At 29.3% G+C, this 25,962-nt stretch overlaps 1 protein-coding gene and 1 long non-coding RNA gene across 7 annotated transcripts in view; one reads left to right on the top strand and one right to left on the bottom strand.

Annotated features, from left to right (window-relative positions):
• The window catches only part of LOC149030641 (uncharacterized), a 29,367-nt gene extending 27,999 nt beyond the window's left edge, over positions 1 to 1,368 (top strand). For all 5 annotated transcript variants that reach the window (XR_016178483.1, XR_016178484.1, XR_016178487.1 and 2 more), the window contains 2 exons: positions 14 to 207; positions 1,229 to 1,368. This is a non-coding gene — a long non-coding RNA (uncharacterized LOC149030641). The remainder of the gene's footprint in view (positions 1 to 13; positions 208 to 1,228) is intronic.
• Positions 1 to 25,962, bottom strand: part of Glut4EF (Glucose transporter 4 enhancer factor) — a 112,789-nt gene that overhangs the window by 50,094 nt on the left and 36,733 nt on the right. For both annotated transcript variants that reach the window (XM_015316387.2, XM_089178207.1), the window contains 3 exons: positions 11,514 to 11,677; positions 1,212 to 1,429; positions 1 to 274 (listed from right to left, as the gene is read on the bottom strand). The exon at positions 1 to 274 is cut by the window's left edge and continues 46 nt beyond it. In XM_015316387.2, the coding sequence (XP_015171873.1) occupies positions 1 to 274; positions 1,212 to 1,429; positions 11,514 to 11,677 (656 nt within the window). The remainder of the gene's footprint in view (positions 275 to 1,211; positions 1,430 to 11,513; positions 11,678 to 25,962) is intronic.

Raw genomic sequence — 25,962 nt, 5'->3', positions numbered from 1 at the left:
CCTTCGTCCATAGTGATCGTCGAACCAGGCGTACTGCTCGACGATGAACCCGAAAGGTTGCAAGGATAATGAGCTTGATTGATGTGCGATACGTGAGCCGGTGTTGGCCACAACGAACCAGTCGTTGGTGCACCCTCGTCACTTAAGGGTGGACTTGGGGTCCCACTTCGCCAGGAAGCACCGCTACTGCTGCTGCTACTATTCGAGGTACCACCAACTCCTGGTGAACCTACTACTACACCACCACCAACTCCTCCTCTACCTCCCCAGGAACCTTCATTATCAAAGTCAAACAATTTGTTGACATTAATCAATTTTAATCATTTGTTATTACAAATAACAAACAAATTATTACGTTATTAACACTAGATTTACGAACTGATATCAGTACTTTCATTTTCAATTTCACTCACATTTCACATTTTTTTTCCTTGCTACATATATCGTAATATATATATAAATTATGTGTCACGTTGTTTGTTTGCAATGGACTCCTAAACTATTGAACCGATTTGAATCAAATTTTGCACACTGTGTGCAATTTCATCCAACTTGAAAGATAGGATAGTTTATATTTTAATTTATTAACAAGGAGTCATAATTATAACGTAATAAAATATACGTAAATATTAATTCCTCTCATCTACCCTACTTCTTCATACAAACAATGTTTTTAAGTTTTTAAAAAATATTTACTATACAAAATATCCGTAAATCTAGTGTTAAAGTACAACAGTTAATTGATTGTAATAATTAAATAAATAATAAAATAAATAACGTGTAATAATAATCATACAAAAATACGAAAATATTTTAATTTATTCCTAAGTAATAATTATTAGATTTTTAGTAATCAAAATAAATGTACTCCTATAACTATTAAAATCTCATAAGAAATTAAATTAATATTTAATATAATTAATAAATATTAAATTATTAATATAATTAATCAAATTTGTATTCAATAAAATTAAAAAATTAATTGAGTATCTTTAATTATTGTTTATTTCTATTTAGACATTAATTATTTGTTAATTTCAAATGACATTATATATATATATATATAGTATTAATTTTTCGAATAATATTAAAATTAGATTGTAGACAAATTGCAATTATAAATTGGAATTATGTATTTTGTCAAAAATATTGAATAATTTTTGATTAATGAGAATAATAATAACGTGAACAATTTAGCATTAACTACTGACCGTAATTGTGTTGGCAGTGTAGTGGTAATGGGTTGTGAGGACTGTGGGGTGAGCATGAAAGCGACATGAGAACCAACGCGGCAGTGCATTCGTCCATGCAATCACCACGTTCGTTGGTACGACAACCCTCCCGACCGCAACCATGGGGTATCCTTTCGCTCCATCCACTGTAAGATCGTTCAGAATCGTTGCTCGAACTTGGACGTCGTTTTCTAGATCTGAAACATTCATTTTTTTTTGTTCAATCAATTTTTTTTTGTTAGACCAATTAATTGGTTTTATACAAAAAAAAAAGATTTATTTTTTTTACTTATCAATTTATCTATCTTTTATATAAAAATAGTTCTTTTCCTTGTTACATTTTCCGATTGTAAATATATTTAAACTTTATCGAATATATTATAAAAAAAAAAAACAAAAGTCACACACATACATACTCACATATATACATTGTAATATAATCAAATATTTATTCTTTTTCCAGTAACAAAATTATTCATTCCAAAAGAATTTATATATATATATATACGTGGAATTGATAAAAATGTATTATATTTCTACTAAATGAAGAAACACAATCGATTTCATTGGAAATAAAATAATAATAATAATAATAATAATAATAAAAAAAAAAAAGAAATACAGAAAATTATACGAGGATAAGACTATTTAATTTCATCGAAACGTTAATTGGATATTAGCGTGTGTTTATCTTTTTTATGAAGAAACGTTTAGAAAAAAAAAAATATATATATATATATATATAAATTCCATATGGGATAAAATTAGCGAAGACATCGTATAAGTTTTCAACATACTTAAACCAATGCAAGATAGTAGATATAACGTTTGTAAGCACGTGCTTTCACCGTATTAAAGATCAACCGGTTGAAATCGGCGCGAAATATACACGTAGTCACTTTCCATGACATTTAACCAGCACAACACATGCACACACGTTTTATTATCGATACGAACGTTTGTTTCGATCGATCATTTTATTATTCTAATAACTTTCTTCCGTATTTTTTTTTTTTTTTTATTATTATTATTATATAAAAATAAATAAAGCATGTAATGATAGTGTAAGTCATAATCACATGAAACAATCAAATTTTGTCAACATTTTATCTCATAAATATGATTTGTAGTATTTTTTTTTTTCTACGATTTCATGGAATTTTTCTTACGAATGAATAATCGATCATTTTCTATTTACAATTAGTTTAATAAAAAAAAAAAAAACTAAAATGAACGAATTTGCATGTTACGATAAACTGTAATATACGTGTATATATCGAAACAGGTGTTACTTTCGAATGGTCTGACTAACTTGGCTGACAGCATCGTCGACCACTTCGTAATTTCACTTTCGACTTTCGATACTAGTACTACTACTACTAATACTATTACTATTACTATTACTACGACGACTAATATATTATATCGATAAAACCTATTACAAATTGCATTATGTTGTTCAAATCTATTCGACTTGTATTACATAAATCTTCGAGATTTTTTTCTTATCTTCTATTTGTCTAATTTTATTTATTTCAGATCGATGGTCAGTCATTACAACTGGAATTTCAATTTTATATCAGGTACTAAGAAAATTTCTAATACAATCTAATTCGTTGGCAAATTAAATATGATCTAATCATAATAATAAAGAAGCTAATTAGATAGGTTTTGTAATTTTATTAGAAAAAAAAAAAAAACATATTACTCGAGGGTGATCAAATAAAATTTGTTAATATTTATGAACACGTTATATAATATCGAGTATGAGTGTAACATAAAACTGGTTATAGTATTTTTTTTCTTTTTTTTTTTTTTACAATTTAATTAAAAATATTAATATTAAATATACACTTCGTTTTGATCGACTAATCAATCCATTCTGCAAAATTCTACAAAATTCTGCACATTAGCATAGTCATAATATCAATAAAGAATTTTAAACGTCGATTGTAAAACAATTTTTTTTTTTTTTTTTAATATTTGAGAAAGAAAAATCAAATTATTTTATTTCATTGATTGCATTGAAATACGACAAAGAAAATCTTTTATCCTCGAATTAATAAAATAAACGTGTACAAACGTGTAGTTAATTTTTGTCTAATTGAATTATTAAGATTAATGATCATTGCTTTGGAATTTCATATGAAAGATGATCTAATCATTTGTCAAAACAAAACAAACAAAAAATTCGAACAAGAAAGATATGTACAATGCAATGTGCACACGTATGCGAAGATCTATGCAAAAAAAAAAAAACACACAAAAATATTATGCGGTTAGGTATAAGCCAGTTCCTTATCGTAAAGTGGAACCGGTGATATGTTAACGAGGGATTAGAAGTTTACCAAAGCTAACATATATAACTATATGTATCTAATGTAAACCACCGGTGTACACTTTTGCACCTTCTAATGAAGTAACCGGCCAAGTGGAAATCGCGAAGTGTTGGGTACACGCACACGTATCTACGTGTGTTTACATTATGCAGTCATCTTTCAAACGTTACGTAATATGATCAACCAGGAGGACGAGTTTGTATCGATCGTGTGTAAAAAGATTTTTCTTTTTTTTTTATAAAAATATTCATAAAATGCAATACTGGATACGCGTATGCACACACACACACACACACACACACACGCACGTGTACATAAACCTGTACGATATGTGTAATATATGTCGATAGAATTATTATTATGCCATAATCATTTTACGTAAGTTAATATTTTTTGTGTTTAAAATTGATTTTTTAATTGAGAAACAACAAAAAAAGTGAAACAAAAGAATAAAAAAGGAAAATCGTGAGAAATATGATAATGTTTTAAACCATGGGGGTGGGTGGTAGAAGAGAGAGAATGCCGTTTGAAATAACAAACTGGGTCATAAAGGATGAATGTGTGAACCGATAGGAAACTAGGTCATTATCCTGGCACGTTACGAAAGAAAATATAAATTCTACTTTACTGATAACATTGATATTAATCTTTTTAGACACGAGATGTTGTATAAAATGTATTAAATGTATAAAATGACTCTCTTTTGTGTTTGTAGTACTGAACCATGCATTTTGAGAAATATTGGGGTTTTGTATGGGATTTGAGGTGCTATTATTGGTGCGGTTATTATTGCCGAAAAGGTGTTCTTTTGTATAAAATGACTCGTCGTTTACACACACACACATACACACACAAATCTATTTACAAAATCTCCCAATGTTATTATCAAAGAATCGTTTAAGAATTATCCTTAAAGTATAGTATACGATAAGATAATCTTCTTCTATCGTGCCACTTTAATAGGAATGAAATGAACGCGAAAGTAAAATCACGATCAACCTCTTATCCAAGGTAATATAACGTATGTACATCCTCTTTAAGATGAAAATCATGAGGATGAGTATAAAAACAAAATGAACAACAAAAAATCAAGATGAGAAGTAACAAGGAATTAACGTTATCTGTTATGAAGCAAACTAACGTTCTTATCTGTACGTTTCCAGGTACTTTTATACATATACAAGTATATATATATATATAATTATTTATTTACAATTAAATATGTATATATACACGCATAGAATAATATCTAGTTCCTAGTAATATCCGGGACAGTGAATATGGAACAGAGCAAAGACTAGGTAACATCCAGTTGGCCTGTATCGAGCGACCCAATTCTTTAGTAGGTCAACCAACCTGGGTATAACCTGATTCGGAAAACTTGACGACCCCATTAAATGACCCAATTCTCTGGTTACGGTTTCTACAAATCGTGCCAAACCCGGACGAGAACGTTATTTGGGTCAAACCCCCCTGTGTTATCTGTCTTTCTCATTCGGTTGACACCAAACCACAATAGGTCAAACAACAACATCATCATCATCAAAGAAATGTAATATCCATTTTTTTTTCTCGTCAATTATTTAACTGTAAAAATAAAAAAATAAAAAAAGAAAGATAAAATGATAGAAATAAATGAACAAAAATTTAACAGATCGTAAAATGTTAACAAACACCCCACTTAGACCAAATGTGAAGTAATCATTTATTACACAGTTACATCTTAACTTGTGTTTAGGGAAAACATTCGATACTTTCGATTATAGGGAATACATTGACATGAACGTTACAAAAGTTTTATAACAAAAAAAAAAAAAAAAAATAATAATATGGATGTAGAAAATGGTTAAGGGATTAACGATGTTACAAAGATAAAGTAAAATTTCTTTTGGACAAGGTCTGAACTAATGTTAGTATCCTTCCAAATGGAAGATAGAAAAGCACGTGTATCATCGGTGTCCTACTTTTCTACACACAGAGCAGATAGTGTGTAGCACAGTTTCCCTCAACCCCCAGCCCACCCCAACCCCCTGTTTGGAACAGTGAGAACACTGGAAATAACTTCTCTCTCTCTCTCTCTCTCTATCTATCTTTGTACCTTATTCTTTTTCTTTCTCTTTATCTTCAACATAAACTTCTTCTTTTCTTCAACAAGTAGTAGTCGCCGGTAAAACAACACCGGCTCACCGATTGAAACAACATACCTACAACTGAACTTGTATATACACATGCGTGTGTGTTTGTGTGTATTAATATTTTTTCTATACGTGTTATAAATGGATAAACAAGTGCGTGTATGAGGAACATGTGTGTAATCGGGAAGTAGGAAAAAAGGAACGGGACGAGAGAGGAAGTAAAAGAGGGTGAGAGGAAAAGAGGAAGGAAGGAAGAAAACGGGGGGTTGGTGGTGGGGGGGTTGTGGGTAGGTTAGAAGGGGAAAACGAAGTTCTCCGTGTACCTGACCCATTTATCCAGCACGATTCCACGGTGCCGTGGATACGTAGCTCTATCGATCGGCCTAGATCCGTGGCCCCGGCTTACCACCCGCGCGCAACACACAATTTCTCCACACCACCATCATCATCACCACCACTACCAAACACCAACACTACTACTAATACTAGTATCACCATAACCATCAGTTTTGAATCTTTTGAACAATCGATTCTTTTCGTTTACATGCATTTCGTCAAAAGGAATAATATTTTCATGTTATTCCTACCTTGACATCTTGAATTTTGTTATACTTTTATTTGAAACACAATGCAAATTAATATAATATCATTCAAATAGGGTCTCGATAGATCGTAGATAAATTATTTATTTCGTTTGTTTAATAGTGATTTGATGATTGATAAATGAATTATAATTGTTAAACTTCAGCTGATTTGACTGAAATTCTAAGAGAGTCAAAGTACAGAAATAGTGTCTGTATATTGTCTGCCGGGTAGGTCAAGATCGTGCGACTCATTGACATATTTTATCCACGAAGGCTTCTATCTCTCTCTCACACACTCTATCTTCTTCTTCTTATGTGTATATCAATGTATATATGTGTGTGTGTGTGTGCGCGCGCAGGTATTATCCGCCTAAGTTACATGCCGTTGGTAACGTGCTACTGCTGTTTCTGTTACTATCATTTCTCAACCCTTTAGCAAAATGTATATAATTATTGTTTCTATGAGATAAAACAAACGATTAGATTGAAATAAATAATTATTAAATTGATAGAGAGAAAATAATCTTCGTTAAGATTTCAATTGATGATGTCACACATTTGAGAATTATTACCCTTTATTAAATTGAATTTTTTTTTATTATTCAATTCAATGAAATGACATGGTATGGAATGATACTGTTGCTACTACCTACAACCACCACCACCACCACCACCATCACCAACCCTGGCACCATGACGAATTACGTAAACTGAAAGCAATGATTATTTCAATAGAACTAAACTCTGTAATTAAGTTGTTCCAAACAATTGTATCTCTACCACGACTGACTTTATCGTACTAAGGCCGCAAAATTGATAAGTACAGGTTCGAAACTTTAGCGTAGGATTCTAAGTTCCTTAGATTCTTAGTATCGATTTGCATACTCGCGTAAAGTCTAATATCTATTATGAAACGTCATAAAAGCTACTTTCCTAGTAGTTGCAAATACGAATAACCAACCGTATATACAGTGTTTCAATCGTTGTTTGTGTCAGAGACAATGCAAAACCTACATTGAAATCTTTCGATTTTTACATCTACGTTTTTTCTTTATTCTTCTTCTTCTTCTTCTTCTTTGAATTATTTCATGACATTATGTTGGAAATCATTTTTTTAAACGATAATTTATATTTTGCATAAACTTTAAAGAACGTTAAAGAAACACCATGATAAATGTTATAAATAATTCCTGACCTATACCAAACCAACCCACGAAGAATATTACAAACCTAACGTCATGAAAAAAAAACCGATCGAAATCTGAAACAATAAAAATAAATGGTGTCAAACGACGTTGAATTTCCTTTCGATTTTTTTTATTATTTAATATTTTATTATTTAATTAAACAACATTTATTGAATTTTATTGGAGAAAACAAATTGATATCAACAAAAAAAAAAAATATGATTTAACCATACAATATATAAATCAAATGTGTCAGGTGACAGAAAAGACAAAAACCCCGTACCATGATAAATGTTATAAATAAACATTAATCTATCCATACGCAAATATCGATCAGTTTGAAACAAAAGTAATCGAAATCTGGATCGGTTTGTTGAAAAAGATAGAAAAAGAGAGAGATAGAGAAAGAAAAAGAGATTCAAAGGTTCTTTTGGGACGAATGTAACGTTGAAATGTAGATGTTAATAGCCCAGGGCAAGGGCGTGGGGTGGTTTCATCCCCGGGTCGGTTGGGTGGTCGTAAGGGGTGGTTCTGGGTATTTGGTAGGGGACATACTTCTATTTTCCTCTCTCTCTCTCTCTCTCTCTCTCTCTCTCTCTTTCTGAGGGGCATGCAATAGCACGAAGAGTGCTAGTGCACCTGACCTATATAGTATCCGAGCGAGTTATTGATTGACCTAATTCCCCGAAGCCGCTTGCCTCCGCACCCGCACAAAGACAAAGGCCGCGGCAAAGGCCGAAATTATGTAAGCTAACCCAGTGACTTACTGAGCTCAAGAGAAAGAGAAAGAGAAAGAGAGAGAGAGAGAGAGAGAGAGAGAGAGAGAGAGAGAATCTTTCTTTAGAGTTAAGTCGAACCACGACTTTCACTTCAAACTTTTATTAACATCATTGATCGACAAACATAGATAAGAAATAAAAGAGAAAGATAAAAAAAGAATGACGAAAAAAAGAAAATGGATTAAAATATTAGAAATTTTTAGAACAAAAAATCTTCTCTTTATATTTAACCCTTATTGTTCGTCACGTCTTTTTAATATCGATGATTTTTATTAATTAGTTTTAGTAAATATGCACTACTGAATGGTTCACTATTATAAGAATAATTTATTATTTATTTTTTGTTTTGATGTAATACACAAATATATATATGAGATTATTAATTAATTATAATTAAAAATATTTTTATTTGTAAGTCACAATCCACGTAAATTTACGACTGATAAGGGTTAAATCAAATATCTCATATCTTCGATTTACAAAAAAAAAAAAAAGAAGATTGGTCCTATTACAATAATCGATAAAAGGTAAATGAATTTTTCTAATATAACAATTTGTGTACATTAATTATTAACAAAATAATATAATAATTATTTCAATTAAAATTGATATGAAAAAAATAAATACACTGGAGATTCGAATCAAAACAATGGGAACCACCATCGGTATCTCACACACATATATATATATATATATATATATATACTATATATGTTTAAGGAAATGAAAGAAGGTCGAAGGTTTAAAAGGCAAGAAACAATATGCAAATATATATTGCAGTAAGTCTCTGTCGTCATCGGTACATACATAACCCGTAGAAATTCGAAAGGCATCCGATTTCTACTGTTACTCTTTCTCTTTCTGTTGTCTTTCTTTCGTCCTCTCAGTGCCGCTGACCTTCTCATTCGCGTGGGGCAGGTCGCGTTAAGGTAGGATCAGGTGGCAACACACAAGCCGTTCGTTTGGTTCTCTCAGCTGCCAGCAGCAACAACAGCAGTCTTCTTCTTCTTCTTCTTCTTCTCTTCTTCCAATTTAACATCAGCCACCTCGAAATCGTGCTCGGTTCGAGGTGCTCGCTTGAACTCAACTGAGGTGAGAGAAAGAGAAAAAGAGAAAGAGAAAGAGAGTATCGAACCAAGCAACTTTGCCAACCTTGGATACCCTTGCAAAAGAAAAGGATCCTCGAAGCTCGTTCGAACGAGACGCCCACAAAACGAATAAAAAAAATCTTGGGACAGGTCATTGGCATCGAAACGGCCAACATCGAACACGCGGGGCCCCCAGGTTCTATTGGCTTTTTTTTTTTGTTTTTTTTTTTGTAAGAAGAATAAGGAGACGACGAACTCTAACTTAGAGAGACGAACCAACGAACGAACGAACGAACGAACTAAGGGAACAAGGGGATTAGTTCTGCGGAACCCGCAAAGCGAAACTTGAGAACTATATAGGACCTCATGAAAATAATAATAATAATAATAATGAAACAGTTCTAAGGTGTTCTGCAACCATGCTTCGGTTGAAAGATTGGAATCTTTGACACATTGATAGAATTCAATGATACACTTAATGTGTCATAGAAAGTTTTGTCAACAAATTCAATGAATCATCTAATTTCTATCCTAAGAAAACCTTATTTTGACTTTGTGGTATTGTAACTTGGACATTTTTACTTCAGGGGGTGTTCATATTTTATCATTTTTATTATATATATATATATTTATATATGTAAATGACAAATGATTTTTTAAAGAAAATTCTTCAATCTATTATGAATTTTAATTACAAACATTTATTGATTACTTTCATTGTAATCGAATAATTGAAAGATAAACTTTTATCGATCGATTTTTTAATCGATCTATTGTTTTGTTGTTTAATCTCTTTTGTTACATCTTATCATTTATTGGATTATTTATTGACACTTTTTTTTTAATTAAAATATATATAAAGAAATGAAACAAATAGAATACAATCATTGTACAAAAAAAAAATAAATAAAAAACAAACGCGTGTTTGATATTTTTGTGTTAAAAATATTAAATAGAACGTCGTAAACTTTTATCAGAAATTTTCCAAATAATTCAATAATTCAACAACAACACTCGTATCATAAAATTTTAAAGGAACAAAGAAAATTATATCCTAGGTGAGAAAAAAAAACCATTTCCAACAAAAAGAACAAATTAAAAACAACATTGAAAATCATAAAAAACAAATTCAATGATTGTTAAATTACTATGAACCATAATAATAATAATAATAATTAAAAATGCAAAAGTAATTGAGCAAAAAAAAAAAAAAAAAAGAAAGAGAATGCACTTTGGAAGGGAGACGAGTAATTTTGCTAAAATTTGGCAAAGTAAATCGACGAAAGGGTGGAACAGTGGAAGGGTAAGGGGATAGAAGAAGAGACAAGGTATATACAAAGCCAAGGGACAGGTGTCCGGCGAGGATAGGGAACCGAAGGGTGTGTTCACGGTCGAACGAGCGACAGACCATCCTCCCTTTCCCTTTCCCTTTCCCTCTCATTCCTTCCCTTAGCAAGGAGACCTCGGATGCGATACACCTTTTTCAAAGCATCGAATACCTTGGTCGGTGTGCACCCAGCCATCCCACGTGTGCGAGCTTAGACGGATGCGGGAGGGAGCTAAAAACACGAGACGACCTTCCGAAAATTCAAACCGAACCAAACCCGTCTTTCTCTCTGTTAGGTTCTTAGCCCTTTTTGTTTTTTTTTTTCTTCTTTTTCTTCTTCCTTCTCCCTTACATGACGCATCCTTGTTGCATACACACACACACATACCATACATGCTTGCATATAGACGGTCGAACGCACGTATACGCACAAGCAACGTCATATGATATTTAAAGTACCAAGAAAATTGCAGTTGTTTTTTGTATAACTTTTGTTCACTTGAAAAATATTCATTATTATAACGATTGATCATTATTATTTTCAAGTTACATTGATTTATTATTTAGAAAATATTGTAGTATATGTTAAATAAATAACAATATTATTGACGAATATGAAATATTCATTTATTAATCAAAAATTGTCTACAACACAAAAGTTGTACAAAATTCTTATAAAATTGTCTTGTATTTTATTTAAATAAATAAATTACTATAAGATAATAGTAATAATGATCAAAGAGATAGATCCTTTGATTGAAGAAGCAAAAGATTTGAAAATAGATTAGCAATAGATTAAATTGATCGTGTTTAAAAAGAAAGATGGATGAAAAGTAACTTACCCGATCACGTGCGGTACGTCAATGGAGTGAGACGAAGCACGTTTTCGATCACCAGCCATATCGGCAAGCCTAGCAAAATCAGTATCCTGATCAGCTAACCGAGCACTCTTTCGTGACTCCAATAATCTAACTTCGTCTATGCGTTTTGTCAAACTCGTCGTACCCTGAAACAAATCGTACACAATTATTTAATTAATTCAAATATATATTTATATTTATATTTATATATTTGATTCATTTGATATTTTATTTATTCTTTTTTATTGTTGTTGTTGTTGTACATTAATTTTTAAATAATTATTATATATTTCAATTATCCTTAAAGAATTATTTACGTCAAATTTTTATTTCTTTTTTTCTTTTTTTTCTTATGTGATGCAAGTTTGCAATACGTAACATGATATACATCCTATCAAAATTATTATTATTATTATTATTATTATTATTAATGTGTTTTTTATATTGGTGTGAATTTCTATTTGTACGTGTTCGTAATACAATAAATTAATTATTTTTGTGTGTTTTTTTTTTTTTTTTGGAAAGATTTGATGCGTGTTGTTTTTAGTGTTGACGATGCGTTTCTCCATGCACGTGTGAATTTCCGTTTATGCCCATTTGGTTTGTACGTGTAAGGGTTGGTTGTTCGTAGTGTATTTTGTGTTTCTACGTGTTTCAATTTTTTTTTTTTTTTTTCACAGTTCTTTTATTTGTACGTGTATATACGTGCACGTATATTGTGTGTATTTGATGTGTACGTTTTTATTGTCTGCCTACTTGACGAAAGAAGATGAAAGGGAAAGACAGACAGACAGACAGACAGACAGACAGAGAGAGAGAGAGAGAGGGATAGATAGTTGGGAAGTTTGAAAAGAGAAGGGACAGTTGAGTAATGGTACATGTTGCTAAGTCTTTTAAGTGACACCGTATGATTCACGATCAGCCTTGTTACAGTACAAGATAAACCGTAATCCACGAATTCCTCTTCCTCTGTCATCCTTTCTTACGAACATCTTTATTTAACGATCTCAACATCTACAGATTTCATCCCATTACGGGGAGGAGGAGGAGGGGGGGGGGATACAATGTTTTTCTCTTCTTTCTGATTTTTTTTTTTTCTTTTCGAAAAATTACACATCGTAACAATAAAAAACCAAAATTTTGGTCCATGTCTGAAATGCTTCAACTCAACAAGAAAAAAAAAGAAAAAAAAACTTCGTGATTTGTAATACTTTTGTTCTCATTTCTACTTCTACTTCTACTTCTACTTCTTCTTCGTCTTTTTCTTCTTCTTGTTTTATGAATTTTTTTTTGTTTTTCTTAAAATACATTTTATCAAATTTTCCATCACATTCAAGAAATGGAAAATAATATTCCAAATATTTTGTTCAAATTTTGTAAGATGATAGATTTTGCTTTTCCTGTTCTATATGATTATGGTATATATGGTTATAGGGGACCACTATTCAATAATTTTTGTAGATATTTGTAATTTAAAGATGCTAAAGATGCTAAAAAAAAATAATATTTATATAATATTCACAAATAATATTCATACAACATTGATAAATATTCTTTTTCAATGTTACATTTATATTATATTTCAATTTGATAATTAAGAATTGAAAAAATGAATTTATCGATTAAACGATAAATCTATATTTATCTTCTTTAATTGCAAATATCTAAAAAAAAAAATTATTGAATAGTTACCACCCCCTATAATCATAAATATTCGTAAACAGGGAAACAAAATCTATCATTCTACAAAATTTGAACAAAATCCGTGAAGAACTCTCCTTGTTAAGATCACTTTCATAATTATGGGCACGCACATTTATCAAACCCTTTTCTAAAAATGAACGATAAGAAAATGAAATTAAAAACAAAGAGTTAAATTTATATATATTTTTGCAAAGAATAAAAAAACAAAACAAAACAAAAAAAAAACAAAAAAAAAAACAAGAAAAATCAATCGATCAATCGAATGATCGTGACGATGATTTAGAAAAAAGGGCGTGTGTTTCTCGTCAATAGCAAAAGGATGTAGCCCTTATGCTTGTATTCCTAATAAGTTTTAATAAAACAAAGAAAAATACAAAGAGAAAGAAAGAAAGAAAGAAAGAAAGAAAGAAAGAAAGGAAGAGAGTGAGAGAGAGAGAGAGAGTGTAAGAGAAAGAGTTAACCAACAAAGAAAAATAAAGAAAGTACAAGTCACGTCAGTATAACACACACACATGCACACACACACTCACATACATACACATACAAATACAAACACACATTTACACATACAAATAAATCACATGATGCGAATATAATGACGAAGATGCTTCGTTCTATAGTTTTCTTTCGTTTCACCGTTTCTCCAAGAGACTCACGCGCGTAATACTTGATAAAAAGAGAGAGAAAGAGAGAAAGAGAGAAAGAGAGAGAGAGAGAGGATTACGAGGGGGGAATAAAGAGAAGAAGAAGAAGAAGGAGAGTAGATAGAGGGAGGGTGGGAGTTAGGGGGATACAATATGAGATTTCTTTCCATCATAAGAAATGTTGTCTACGTGATACTTTCGTTCATCGTTTTGTTTTTTTTTTTTTTTTTTTACATTCCTTCGGGAAAGTTTCAAAGAGAAACAAAGAGAAATAAAATGGGAAGTGAGATGGGGGGAGGGGAGGACGAGTGGGGAGGGGAGGGAGGGACAGTGCAGGGGTTATAAGAGAAGTTGAATGATGTAAAATAAAAAAAAATAAAAACCAAATAAAAAAGGAGGAAGAGAATAAAAAAAAAAAAAAAAAACCGTGAATACTCCAATCGATTAACGATTAACATGCACGACCTTCCTAGATAACAATTTCTTTCGGCCGATATCATCTCTTCACTTGTTGGTTAGTTCAACGATTCGAAAGAGAATCGACATTTTCTCTGTGTTATGTGGAAAACATAAGAGAGAAAGAGAGAGAGAGAGTGAGAGTGAGAGTGAGAGAGAGAGTGAGGGTTTTCTACTCTTCGAAAGACTTGACGTAAGGTCTTTTCTTTCTCTCCCTTTCTCTCTCTCTCTCTCTCTCTGTCTCTGTCTCTCTCTCTGTCTTTTGGAGTATTTCAACGTTGAAGAAGAACTCGAAAGGGAGTGCTACGTATCTTTTTTCCGGCTGAACTGAGTTAAAGAAGGTAGGGTTCTTAAAGCGAGAAAATAGGCGTCTAGTTTTAAAGGGCACAGTAGAGAAAACAAAATGAAAGAAGGAAAGAGAAGAAGTAGAAGAAGTAGAAGAAGAAGAAGAAGAAGAAGAAGAATACTGTTTTCAAAAGGTTAAAGGGTATTTTATCTGAATATTTTGAAAATACAATTTAAAAACTAATCGTGAAACAACGATACGAATAATTGTATGATTAAACAAAAGGAATTAGAAGAAGAATTGAAATTGTAAATCAAGTTTGAAGATATACACATTCAAATATAAAGATTTAAAGAAGAAGAAGAAGAAGAAGAAGAAGAAGAAGAAGAAGAAGAATAAAAAAAAAAACAAGTAAAAAGGGGATTGGTCACGTAGTGCGCAATCCATTGGCTGGTTTTGCTACCGTTCGATTTGTGGGCTGCATTAGTGAACACTTTCACCTTAGAAGTACTTTCAAATTTCTACTATCCCGCTATATTATTTCTCTCTCTCTCTCTCTTTCACTCACTCTTTCTTTAGTTATAGTATATCATTTTGCTATCTCTCTTTCTCTTCGTATTAATCTTTATTACTTTTTCATTTGTCTTTCTTTGTTTTCCTTCATTCTCTCTCTGTTACTCTTTTGCAACGGGTGCTCGTCTCCATCTTTTACGCCTATTCCTGGTCGATGCTCGACGACGATAAATTCCCCACCCCCTCTAAACCCCCCATTCTGTCTTTCTCTCTCTCTTTCTCTTTCTTTCTTTCTGTCTTTCTACTTCTTCTTATTCTTATTCTTATTCTTCTTTCGCAGTCTGCACTAGTGGAACGAGAAGGAGAGTCGTTGACCTTACTAGTTTCTCGGTTAATCTCCGCCCGGTGTCGAAGAACCCTCGTGATTTCACCGGATCGGATCCTTCGTGTACCTGCATCGATAGAAAATCAAAGAAATAAAAGAAGAATAAAAAGAACAAGTAGAAGAAGAAGAAGAAGAAGAAGAAGAAGAAGATGAAGAAGAAGTAGAAGATGATGCAAAAATAGATGTAGAAGTAGAAGGTTGTTGTTGGTTGGTTGGTTGGTTGGTTGGTTGGTTGGTTGGTCGTTGCACATCGAATCACCCATATCGCCCTTTTACTCGTTACATGACGTTTCTAAATAATATGTATAATGATATTGCAATAACTATAAGATGAGAGAGAGAGAGAAAGATAGATAGATGAATAGATAGATAAGTATAACTTACATAAGATGCCGGGACTGAAACCGGTGTCTTTTAATGACATCATCGACTTGCTCGATTCTAGATTCAGTTAGTATACTTGAGATCAAGTCAAGGCGAGAATTAATAGTCATAATAAAAGAGTAAGAAAGAGAGAGAGAGGGAGAGAGAAAGAGAATAATAATATCAACAACAACAAGAACAAATAAATCAAAAACATATTGGTATTGGGATCTCTAGTAGGGACCCACCACCACCACCACTTGGTACTTGTCCACACTTAATCACATGTTCAATATTTAATACACTTTCACCAGCAACAAAATTTTATTATTGCTTGGTTTTATGCAAGCAAAATGAAAAATTTCTAGCAATGTTAGTTTCATTTTATTTAATTTAATTACAAAAATAAGAATAGTATAAATAATAAATAAATAAAATATAAATAATAATGTTATACACGTTGTTCTCGATGTTGGTTATACAAGTAATGCACAGCATCATCCAGTCTCTAGTTCATATTTTTGCCGCTAGGATAAGCCACGCCCCTGTCAGAGATCCCAAAAGAGAAATAAAAAGTAATAATAAAAAAGAAATAAAGGATCGTCTGGTCGTGTGTCTTTTTAATCCATTTTATTTTGCAATTAAAGATAATAAATTATTTTATATTTCATATTTTTTTTTTCATTTTTCACCTTTTCAAGGACGACAGTTTTTTTTCTTCTTATTTGTTTGTTTGTTTTTTTTTTCAAATGACAATTAAATGATCTTACCTTCTTATTTGACTTTATACCTTTTCTTTTTTTTTTTTTTTTATGTTGGATTCTGTTTTAAATTTGTATAAATTTAATCTGATGAAAAAATTATTACATTAATCTCTGAAAACTTGTTAACCCATACATCCATTTAATTACTTTTTTTTATTAAAAAAAAAAAAAAAAAAAAAAAAATTAAAAAGATATCTCCAGACAATGATGAACGATTTGTTTGCATCGTGTCAATTTTTTCTACTCTGTTTCCCCCTCCCACCCACCCCCATTTTTTTTTTATTTCATTTTATATCTCATTTTGACGAACGTCTTTCTAAACATCGTGTATTACATTTTCACGGTCAGAATGAATAGAAACGATTTTTAAGGATTTATACGATACACCACATAGTGATAAAAAAAAAGAAAAAATAATAATAATAATAAAATCATTTAATCAATTTGTTGATAACTTTGTCTGATATTTTAACAAAGAAATTTGTTTTCGTCAGATATTACACGTAGAATCATTTGCTTTCTCTATTTCTTTATCTCTTTGCGAAATAACAAAACGACAACAGCAAGTTAAAATCCAACGGCAATAGACAACTGCAATGGGCAGGCAGGCACCCACCCACCCCGGTCGGCATCGGGTGAAAGTGCATTCGCTTCATTTCACACAATTGCAAGAGGTTTGATCGCGAGGAAGAGTAGTTTCTCGTTAACTTATTCGTTTCCTTACAACCTAACTCGTGTTGCAACATTTCAAACAGAAACACGTTCTTACTATTTGGTAAGACGATTTCCCCCAACTCCCCCTATTCCTCCATCTCTGAACCCCATACACCAAAATCCATACCCACTAAATGTTTGATTATCATCATTGTTTTATATTCATTCGAATCTTTCGAATTGTTATACATTTTTGAGTAACAAAAGTTATTACAGAGTATAATTACTTTCTAACAGAATATTTGTTGCAACATTTCAAACAGAAACACGTTCTTACTATTTGGTAAGACGATTTCCCCCAACTCCCCCAACTCCCCCAACTTCCCCAATTCCCCCAACTCCCCTATCTCTGAATCCCTTTGACTTTTGACTTTTTAATATGTTTATTTTGGCACAAGAAATTACAATATGTTTTACAGAACTATAAAAATAAACAAAAGTTTGAAATAAAATTTAAAAAACGCCTAACTTATAGAATAATTAAATTAGGAACTAAATACCAATCGCTTATTTAATTTCGCTAAGGGAAAATTTAAAAAGGAATCCTTGTAGCAGACGCTAGGCACAGTATTTTGATTAGAGTATTTAATAAGCCTCTACGCTAAATAATTGCACATTTAGTTGAATTGCATCCCAAAAAGTGCAGTAAAAAGGAAGCACGCATGTCTCTAAAACCCATACACCATAATGTCAAAGGATTAAATATATTTGTAACATTATGTTGAAAATGTTAATAACCAATTGTTTTGTTTAGATAAGACGAAATATAAATTTATGAGAATTGCAAGTATTGCAATAAAATTTCAAAAGGTGGGATTACAAATGTCCCATTGTGCATTAGGGTGTATCAAAAAGATGGGAACACTTTGCCCATCCCACTGTGCCCCAAAGAGTTAAACAACGTTGGTAAATAATTGTAATTTTTAAAAACACTATGAGAACAATTTTTTTTTATTATTTCATGATAAGTAGAATAATTTGGTATATCAAAATAGTAACTTCCCTCATATGATTAATAATAATAATAATAATAATAATATCGTATTACTATAATTCAAAAAAGTGTTTCCTTATTCAGGCTAACCTTCACAAATTTCTCCACCATTTTTGTTTCCATAATCAATGTCTATGCATATATATATATATATATATATATATATATACATACAGTGTATAAAATAAGTGTGAATAAGTATCACATATAAGACTAATTCTTCTGTAATTTATTTTATTTTATTTTATATTTTTTTCTTGTCAAGGATAAGTTCAAATAAAGGAACGTAGAAAAGGATGTAAATAAAAAGGGGGGAAAAAAATAGAAGAAAAAAGGAAAGGAAAGAAAAGGAAAGAAATAATACGACAATAGTTCTTTTCTATTTTGAAAAAAGACTTTGCTAAAAGGTAAGTTCATCTCTTTAAAATCTACTGACATACTTTACTCAGACATTTAAAAAAAAAAAAAAGAAAAAAAAAGAAAAAAAAACGTTTTTAAAGATCCCGTGTAGTCTGGACGACCGTCTGGTGTCTCGGTTGCAAAGGCCGGTGAATTCTTTTTAAAAATAGTTTTGAAACGTTAAAAACCAATGGCTACGTTGAATGGTAACAAAAAAAAAAAAAAAAAAAAAAAAAAATTATAGAAGAGACGGATAAAGAATAAATGCTGGACTTGAAATTTGGATTTTTTTTTTGTTCATATTTATAAAAATTTGTCAATGTATACATAGGACGGATTAATGTAAATATTGGTAATTTGTTCGATAAAAGTCATTTCCGTTTTTTTTTTTCATAAGTCGTTTCCTTTCTTTTATCAAAGATTTATTCGATAATACTTCAAGAAATAACATACTTTAAAATTTAACATTTATATTTATATTATTCTAACAACAGACATTTTAAAAATATATTTCATTTAGATTATTTGATTTAGAAACTTGTCGTGTGTTTTCATCAGTCTAATAATTGTCTTTCTTTTTTTTTGTTTTTTGTTTATTTGGCACAGCATCAATAATGAAAGTTTGAATAATCTAAATGCAATATAATTTTAATGAAAAAAAAAAAAATAATAATAATAATAATGTATTGTATAATTAAGATGAATATGAATTATAAATAAATGAATTATTATCGTTAAGTTATAGTAATTGAAAATATTTCAAATGTATTGAGTATTTTTTTTATTACCTAAATTTTAATTTAAATAATGAAATTTTATCTAATAGTAAAAAGAAAACATTTATGTTAATACGATTATTTTTATATTTTTATATAAAAATTTGTAAATAAAATATAATAAAATTATGTTTTATATTTTATTATATATATATTAAATATATATTAATTTATATTATTATAATTTATATATATATAATATTTATATAATAAATAATAATATAATAATATAAAATAATAAATATAATATATAAAATATTTATATATATATAATATATTAATATTAATATTAATATATATATTATTATATATTTTTGTATATAAAATATAATATAATATTTTATTATATTTTATATACAAATTTTTTATATAAAAATATAAAAATATAATAAAATAATAATATATATTATTATAAAAGTTAAATAATATACAAACACAAAATATATATTAAAAATATAAAAATAATATAATATATTATTATTAAAATTAAATAACATACACACATACACACACAAACAAAATTATTACAAATTTATGCAATATATATATATATATATATGTATACTTTTAAACAGAATAGAATAAGAAAGATAAACGTAAAATAAATTTAAAATAAAATTATACAGTGACTTAATGCAAACATAGAGTTACGAAAATCAAAATGGAGTTTGACCTCCGCTCAAATGCAATTAAGAAGAAGAAGAAGAAGAAGAAGAACACGAATAAGATTAAGATGAAGAAGAAGAAGAAGAAGAAGAAGAAGATGATGAAGAAGTTAAAAGTTAAAGAAGTAAAAAGGAGGTTAAGGATACAAGTAAGTAGTAATATTATCAAAGTCATGACATTTTCATCATTCATTTCTAGTTTTGTATCTACCTACCAAACCTCCCACCCTCCCTCTAACTCTATCTCTATCTCTTTCTTTCTCTCTCTTTCTTTTTGTCTTTGTCTTCCTTTTTCCGAGTTCCGTTAACCTTAACAGGAGAGAGCCACCTTCAAGACTGACGTCAGCTACTACTTCGTGGGTTGGAAGGAAAGAACGAATGAAAAAAGGATGCGGGATATTCGTTTGAAGATTATTACCTAAAGTTGGTGGTATGTATGGTGTTTTGTGAACGATAGTAACAAATTCGTATGGTTTGTACATTTTTAAATCGATTAAACAATAAAGAGGGAAAACAATGTCAATAAAAATGAATTAAAATGAATATAAATACAAAAAAAAAAAAAAAAAAAAAAAACAGAAAAAAACTATGATAATCCTTAAATCACGCTATAATATTATACATTATTTTTTAATAAGACTTTGTTCACTAATAAGGTTAATTTTACCAACACTACATAACTACTTGAAATAATCCAAAACAACAACAAAATAATATTTCTTTTTTAAGTGTTATATATATATATATATATATATATATATATATATATATATATATATATATATAATAATAATAATACATATTGTTATATATTAATATCATATTATATTTTATTATACTATATATTATTATATTAATATAATATAACTACTATACATTACTACTATACTACTATAATATAATACTATACTATATATATATATATACTATATATAATATAACTACTATACATTACTACGATACTGTTATAATATAATTACTATACTATACTATACTATATATATGTCTCTCTCTTTTTATTTTATTTTAATTTGTTTTTTATTAGAAGAGAAACGACTTAGCCAAGTGGAAAAGGAGAAGACCTCTATAAACTGAGGAACGATAATACTCTTTAGAAAATGCTATACATGTAGCCTAATCGCAGAGAACCAAAGCTAATCTATCTAACACTCGTAAATTGTGAGAATTTATGAATCGTAATCCACTTATTTATATATATATATGTATTCATCTACACGCATACGCATGCATGTATATATAAATATGAGAGAACCAGTAGTTGTGAACAACGCATGTTAAAAAGACAAAGAGAGTAAAAGATAGAAAGAAAGAAAGATAATTGCTCACGTTTCTCAAAGGATGGCTACTCGTTCTTCTCTCTCTCTCTCTCTCTCTCTTTCTCTCTCTCTCTTTCTCTCTCTTTCTCTCTCTTTTCCTTTTTCACAGAAAATATAAACAACTCAAACAGTATATAATCACATACACATATTCATACAAAACAATTCTGCTTATACTACTTACTACTACGAACACACACACATATACATATTCATACAAAATAAAAACGTGACAAATATAATACTAATAACGTTGTTTTCTTAAGTTCACAAATTGAAACGTTGCATTATTTCTCGTGTCCACAGTCAAACTCTCAACTTTATGACCAATCAAACGTAAGTATAATATACTCGTGATCTTTATTTTATTTTATTTTTTTTTCTTCTTCTTAATAACAAAGAACATTTTTCTAACTTTATAGGTTCTAAGTTCAATCTGTTTTTTAATTGGTTGGATATGTTTTCTCTATCTAATTGTAATTGTAATTGTAACAGTATAAAATAAATGTACAGATTAAGAGATAAAAAAAAAATAAATAAATAAATAGTAGGGGAATAGGGGATTCGGAGAGGAGGAGTAGGAGGAGGAGGAGGAGGAGGAGGAGGTGATGAAAGAGAAATAAAAATGAAAATGTTCCAACATCGATGACGATGATTATGACAAGGAGCAAGACAGTTCAAGGATGACCTTTGTTATTAACGTTCTTTGCTGGGTATTGCATGCCGATGATGATGATTCAACTGTTCTTTCGATGTGTTTGTTTATAAGCGTTTATAAGCTCTGCCTTGTCGCCAATGACGGTAGTTGTTGCATTTAACAAGATAACTCGGCTATCGCGATCTTTGTTCTTTAATCTTTTCCTTTTAATTATCATTTTTTACTTCTCTCATATCATTAACTCACAATTAAATATATTATTTTCATTTATCCTTATTTAACACAAAACTATTTACTTTATTATCTGTTTATATGTATACACTTTTTTTGTTTTCTTATTTTCTACAAACATGACCCTTTAATACAAATATGTAACTTATGTATGTGTGTCTGTGTGTATGTATGTATATATACATATATGTACCGTTGCATATATTTTGTATAGATGTATGTATAAACACAGAAGGTCTTCAGTACGGAAAAGGAAATGGAAAAGCGTTTGGATACGCCTTGAATCGTTTCAGGGGGGAATTTGCACCTGTTTCCTGTTACAATCCGAAGGGTAAATGACTCTCTAGATCTCTTTCGAGGTTTTATTTGATTTAACATCAGTTCTGATTTATATATATATATATATATATATATTTACTTTTATGTTCATTTTTTTTTTTTTTTTTAAGTGAAAACTTTTGTAGAATGGGTATGATTTGAAAAAAATGTAACGGAGCAGCTATTAGGCGGCTATGTAACGGAGCGGTGTAAGGCAATGAAACGGCCGCGATCAATAAAATTTACAAAATTTATTAATCATCATTTATTAATATTAATTATTAAATATTAATATTAAATTTGAAAATTATTAATAGTGGTAAATTATAAATATAAATATTATTATTAATTCTCTCTCTCTCTCTCTCTCTCTCACTCAGTTTTATCTTATATCATTAATAATTGATTTAAAATAACATAATGAGAGAATTTTGATATTTAATTAAAAAAAAAGGAAAAAAATACAATTGTTACAAAAATAATTCTATTTGATTAGTATGTATACTACCATTATACAGTTAATTTAATTTTTCTTTTTGTATTTTCGTATTGTGGCAGGTAGTGGTTTGTTAAATAAAATCTACAAAATTTATAAATCATCATTTATTAATATTTATTATTAAATATTAATATTAAATTTGAAAATTATTAATAGTGTTAAATTATAAATATAAATATTATTATTAATTCTCTCTCACTCTATTTTATCTTATATCATTAATAATTGATTTAAAATAATATAATAAGAGAGTTTTTATATTTTATTAAAAAAAAAAAATACAATTGTTACAAAAATAATTCTATTTGATTAGTATGAATACTACCATTATACAGTTAATTTAATTTTTCTTTTTGTATTTTCGTATTGTGGCAGGTAGTGGTTTGTTAAATAAAATCTACAAAATTTATAAATCATCATTTATTAATATTAATTATTAATTATTCTCTTTCTCTCTCTCTCTCTCTCTCTCATAGAAAAAAAAATAAACAAATAAAAGTAAAAAAGAAATACTACTAAAGTGATAAAATATACCTCCCCGTAAGAACTTTAAGTAAATGAGTAAGCAAAGTAAAATAAAGTAAAATAAAGTAAAATAAAGTAAAATAAAGTAAAGTAAAGTAAAGTAAAGTAAACTAAGTAAATAATTAATTACTTGTATTATAACTACATTAATAAATAAAAGATTTGAGAGTATAAACGATGTGAGTATGGTCCATTGATTTACCGGGAAGATGTTGATGCTTACTTTATCTAAAGAGGCCACCGACAACAACATTTACTATCTCACTCTCTCTCTCTCTCTTTCTCTTTTTCTCTCTAACGATTCGCGCATGCTTCCTCCGATCTCTTTGTTCCTAGAGAGAAATGTTTAGAAAGAGTAAGATAGAAATAGTAAAAGAGATAGATAGATAAAAAGAGACAAAGACTAAAAGAAAGAAAATGAATCAGAGAGAGAGAGAGAGAGAGAGAGAGAGAGAAAGAGAGAAGTTTATTACGCACTGGGGTGGCCAACGCACGAACAACAGATACATATACAAAGAAAGAGGACAGATATACGCATACTTTGAAATAAATAAGGAAAAAGGGAGAGGGAGAGGGGTGGGTGGTTTAAAAAGAGAGAAAGAAAGAAAAAGTTTTGTTACGCATCGGGGTGGCCAATGCATGAACAAGAAAGATAAAGACAGATAGATACATACCTAGAACTAAATAAAGAAAGAATGAGATAGGAAAAGAAAGAGAATGAGAAAGAGAGAGAGAGAAAGAGAGAGAACCTAATGGTGCAACCGCGTAATCGCATTTTCCACGTGCAAGCTGCACCTGAAGGTGAGTAACGAGCGGGTGCAGCCGTTGTACTCTAGGATGTAAAAAGAGATAGATAAAATATAGAAATATACTAAAGGAAAGAGAGAGAGAGAGAGAGAGAGAGAAAGATATAGGAAGAGAAATAACACATAAAGAGAGTAATAATGAAATAAAGATATATAGAAAAGGAATAAAATGATGATGAAGGAATGATTCAACTTAATCGGTGACTTGATTCTCGAGAGTGTACGACGATAGTTTCTAGCTGGCTAAATGCGATTTGTCCTCTTTTGTTCCATATTGCCAACGTTTCCGCATAAACTTTTCATAGATTTGAAATTTACAAAGAGAGAATGAGATAATGGAGGAAGTAAAAGAGAGAAACATTTGGCGCGAGTTTGTATAGTGCACAAAGCGCACCACTGGTAATCAAAACTGTTACAAACATTTGTTCTAAATCACATGTGGTATCTTTCAATGATATATTTGATTTTTTTTTTTTAGTATGTGTGTGTGTGTGTGTGTAGTATAGTATGATTTTGATTAATTATATTCAATGTTGAGAATAATTATGTTGATAAATTAATATACATATTTAAATACACATATGTATGTATGTATATGTATATATAGATTAGTGACACCATTAGCGGGGTTATATTATTGATTGAAATTATATTTTTGATAGGAATAATTTAAAAATAACATTAATTGTATTTTATTAAATATAAATATAAAATAAATGTAATAAGAAAAATTTTTAATAAATAAATATTAAATATATTTATTTTGATAATTGCAAATTTTAATATTATAATAAATTAGAATTGGATACACTATTATAATAATTTATTTTAATTTGAAAATATTTTATTTTATTAAGATATTAAATGATATATCAAATTAAATTAATTAGATTTGGTGATATTTTATAAAATTATAAAAAATCTGTATAGTACTAGATTTTAGTTTAGTTTAGTAGTTTAGTAATTTAGATAGAAGTAATTGTTAATCCACGATAAGATAAACTTTTATATATATTTATAAATTGTATATTTAATATTTTCATAAAATTCGAGTTAAAATAAAATTTAATTAAGATTTTATATGAACAAATAAAGTTTGTAATAAAAAAAAAAAAAAATAGCGTAAAACTTAATAATAAAGTTTATGAATAAAAAAAATAAAATGCATTATATAAAATTTTTCATTGCACAATATATTATTATATTATTTTATAATAATGAGAATAATTTATAATTGAAATTAAATTTGATAATGAATTTTTAATAATTAATTTAATTTAATTTAATTTAATTTAATTTAATTAATTTGAATAAAAATCTAAAATGTGTGTACAAATTGTCCGTCATCTTTTTATACGCATAAAAAAATGCGCAATTATTCTTAATATTAAACA

This window comes from Polistes dominula, unplaced genomic scaffold, assembly GCF_049000335.1.
Source record: "Polistes dominula isolate Pdom_NZ unplaced genomic scaffold, Pdom_raw_medaka contig_77, whole genome shotgun sequence".
Taxonomy (NCBI): Eukaryota; Metazoa; Arthropoda; class Insecta; order Hymenoptera; family Vespidae; genus Polistes; species Polistes dominula.
This window is presented reverse-complemented; position numbering and strand designations above follow the sequence as displayed.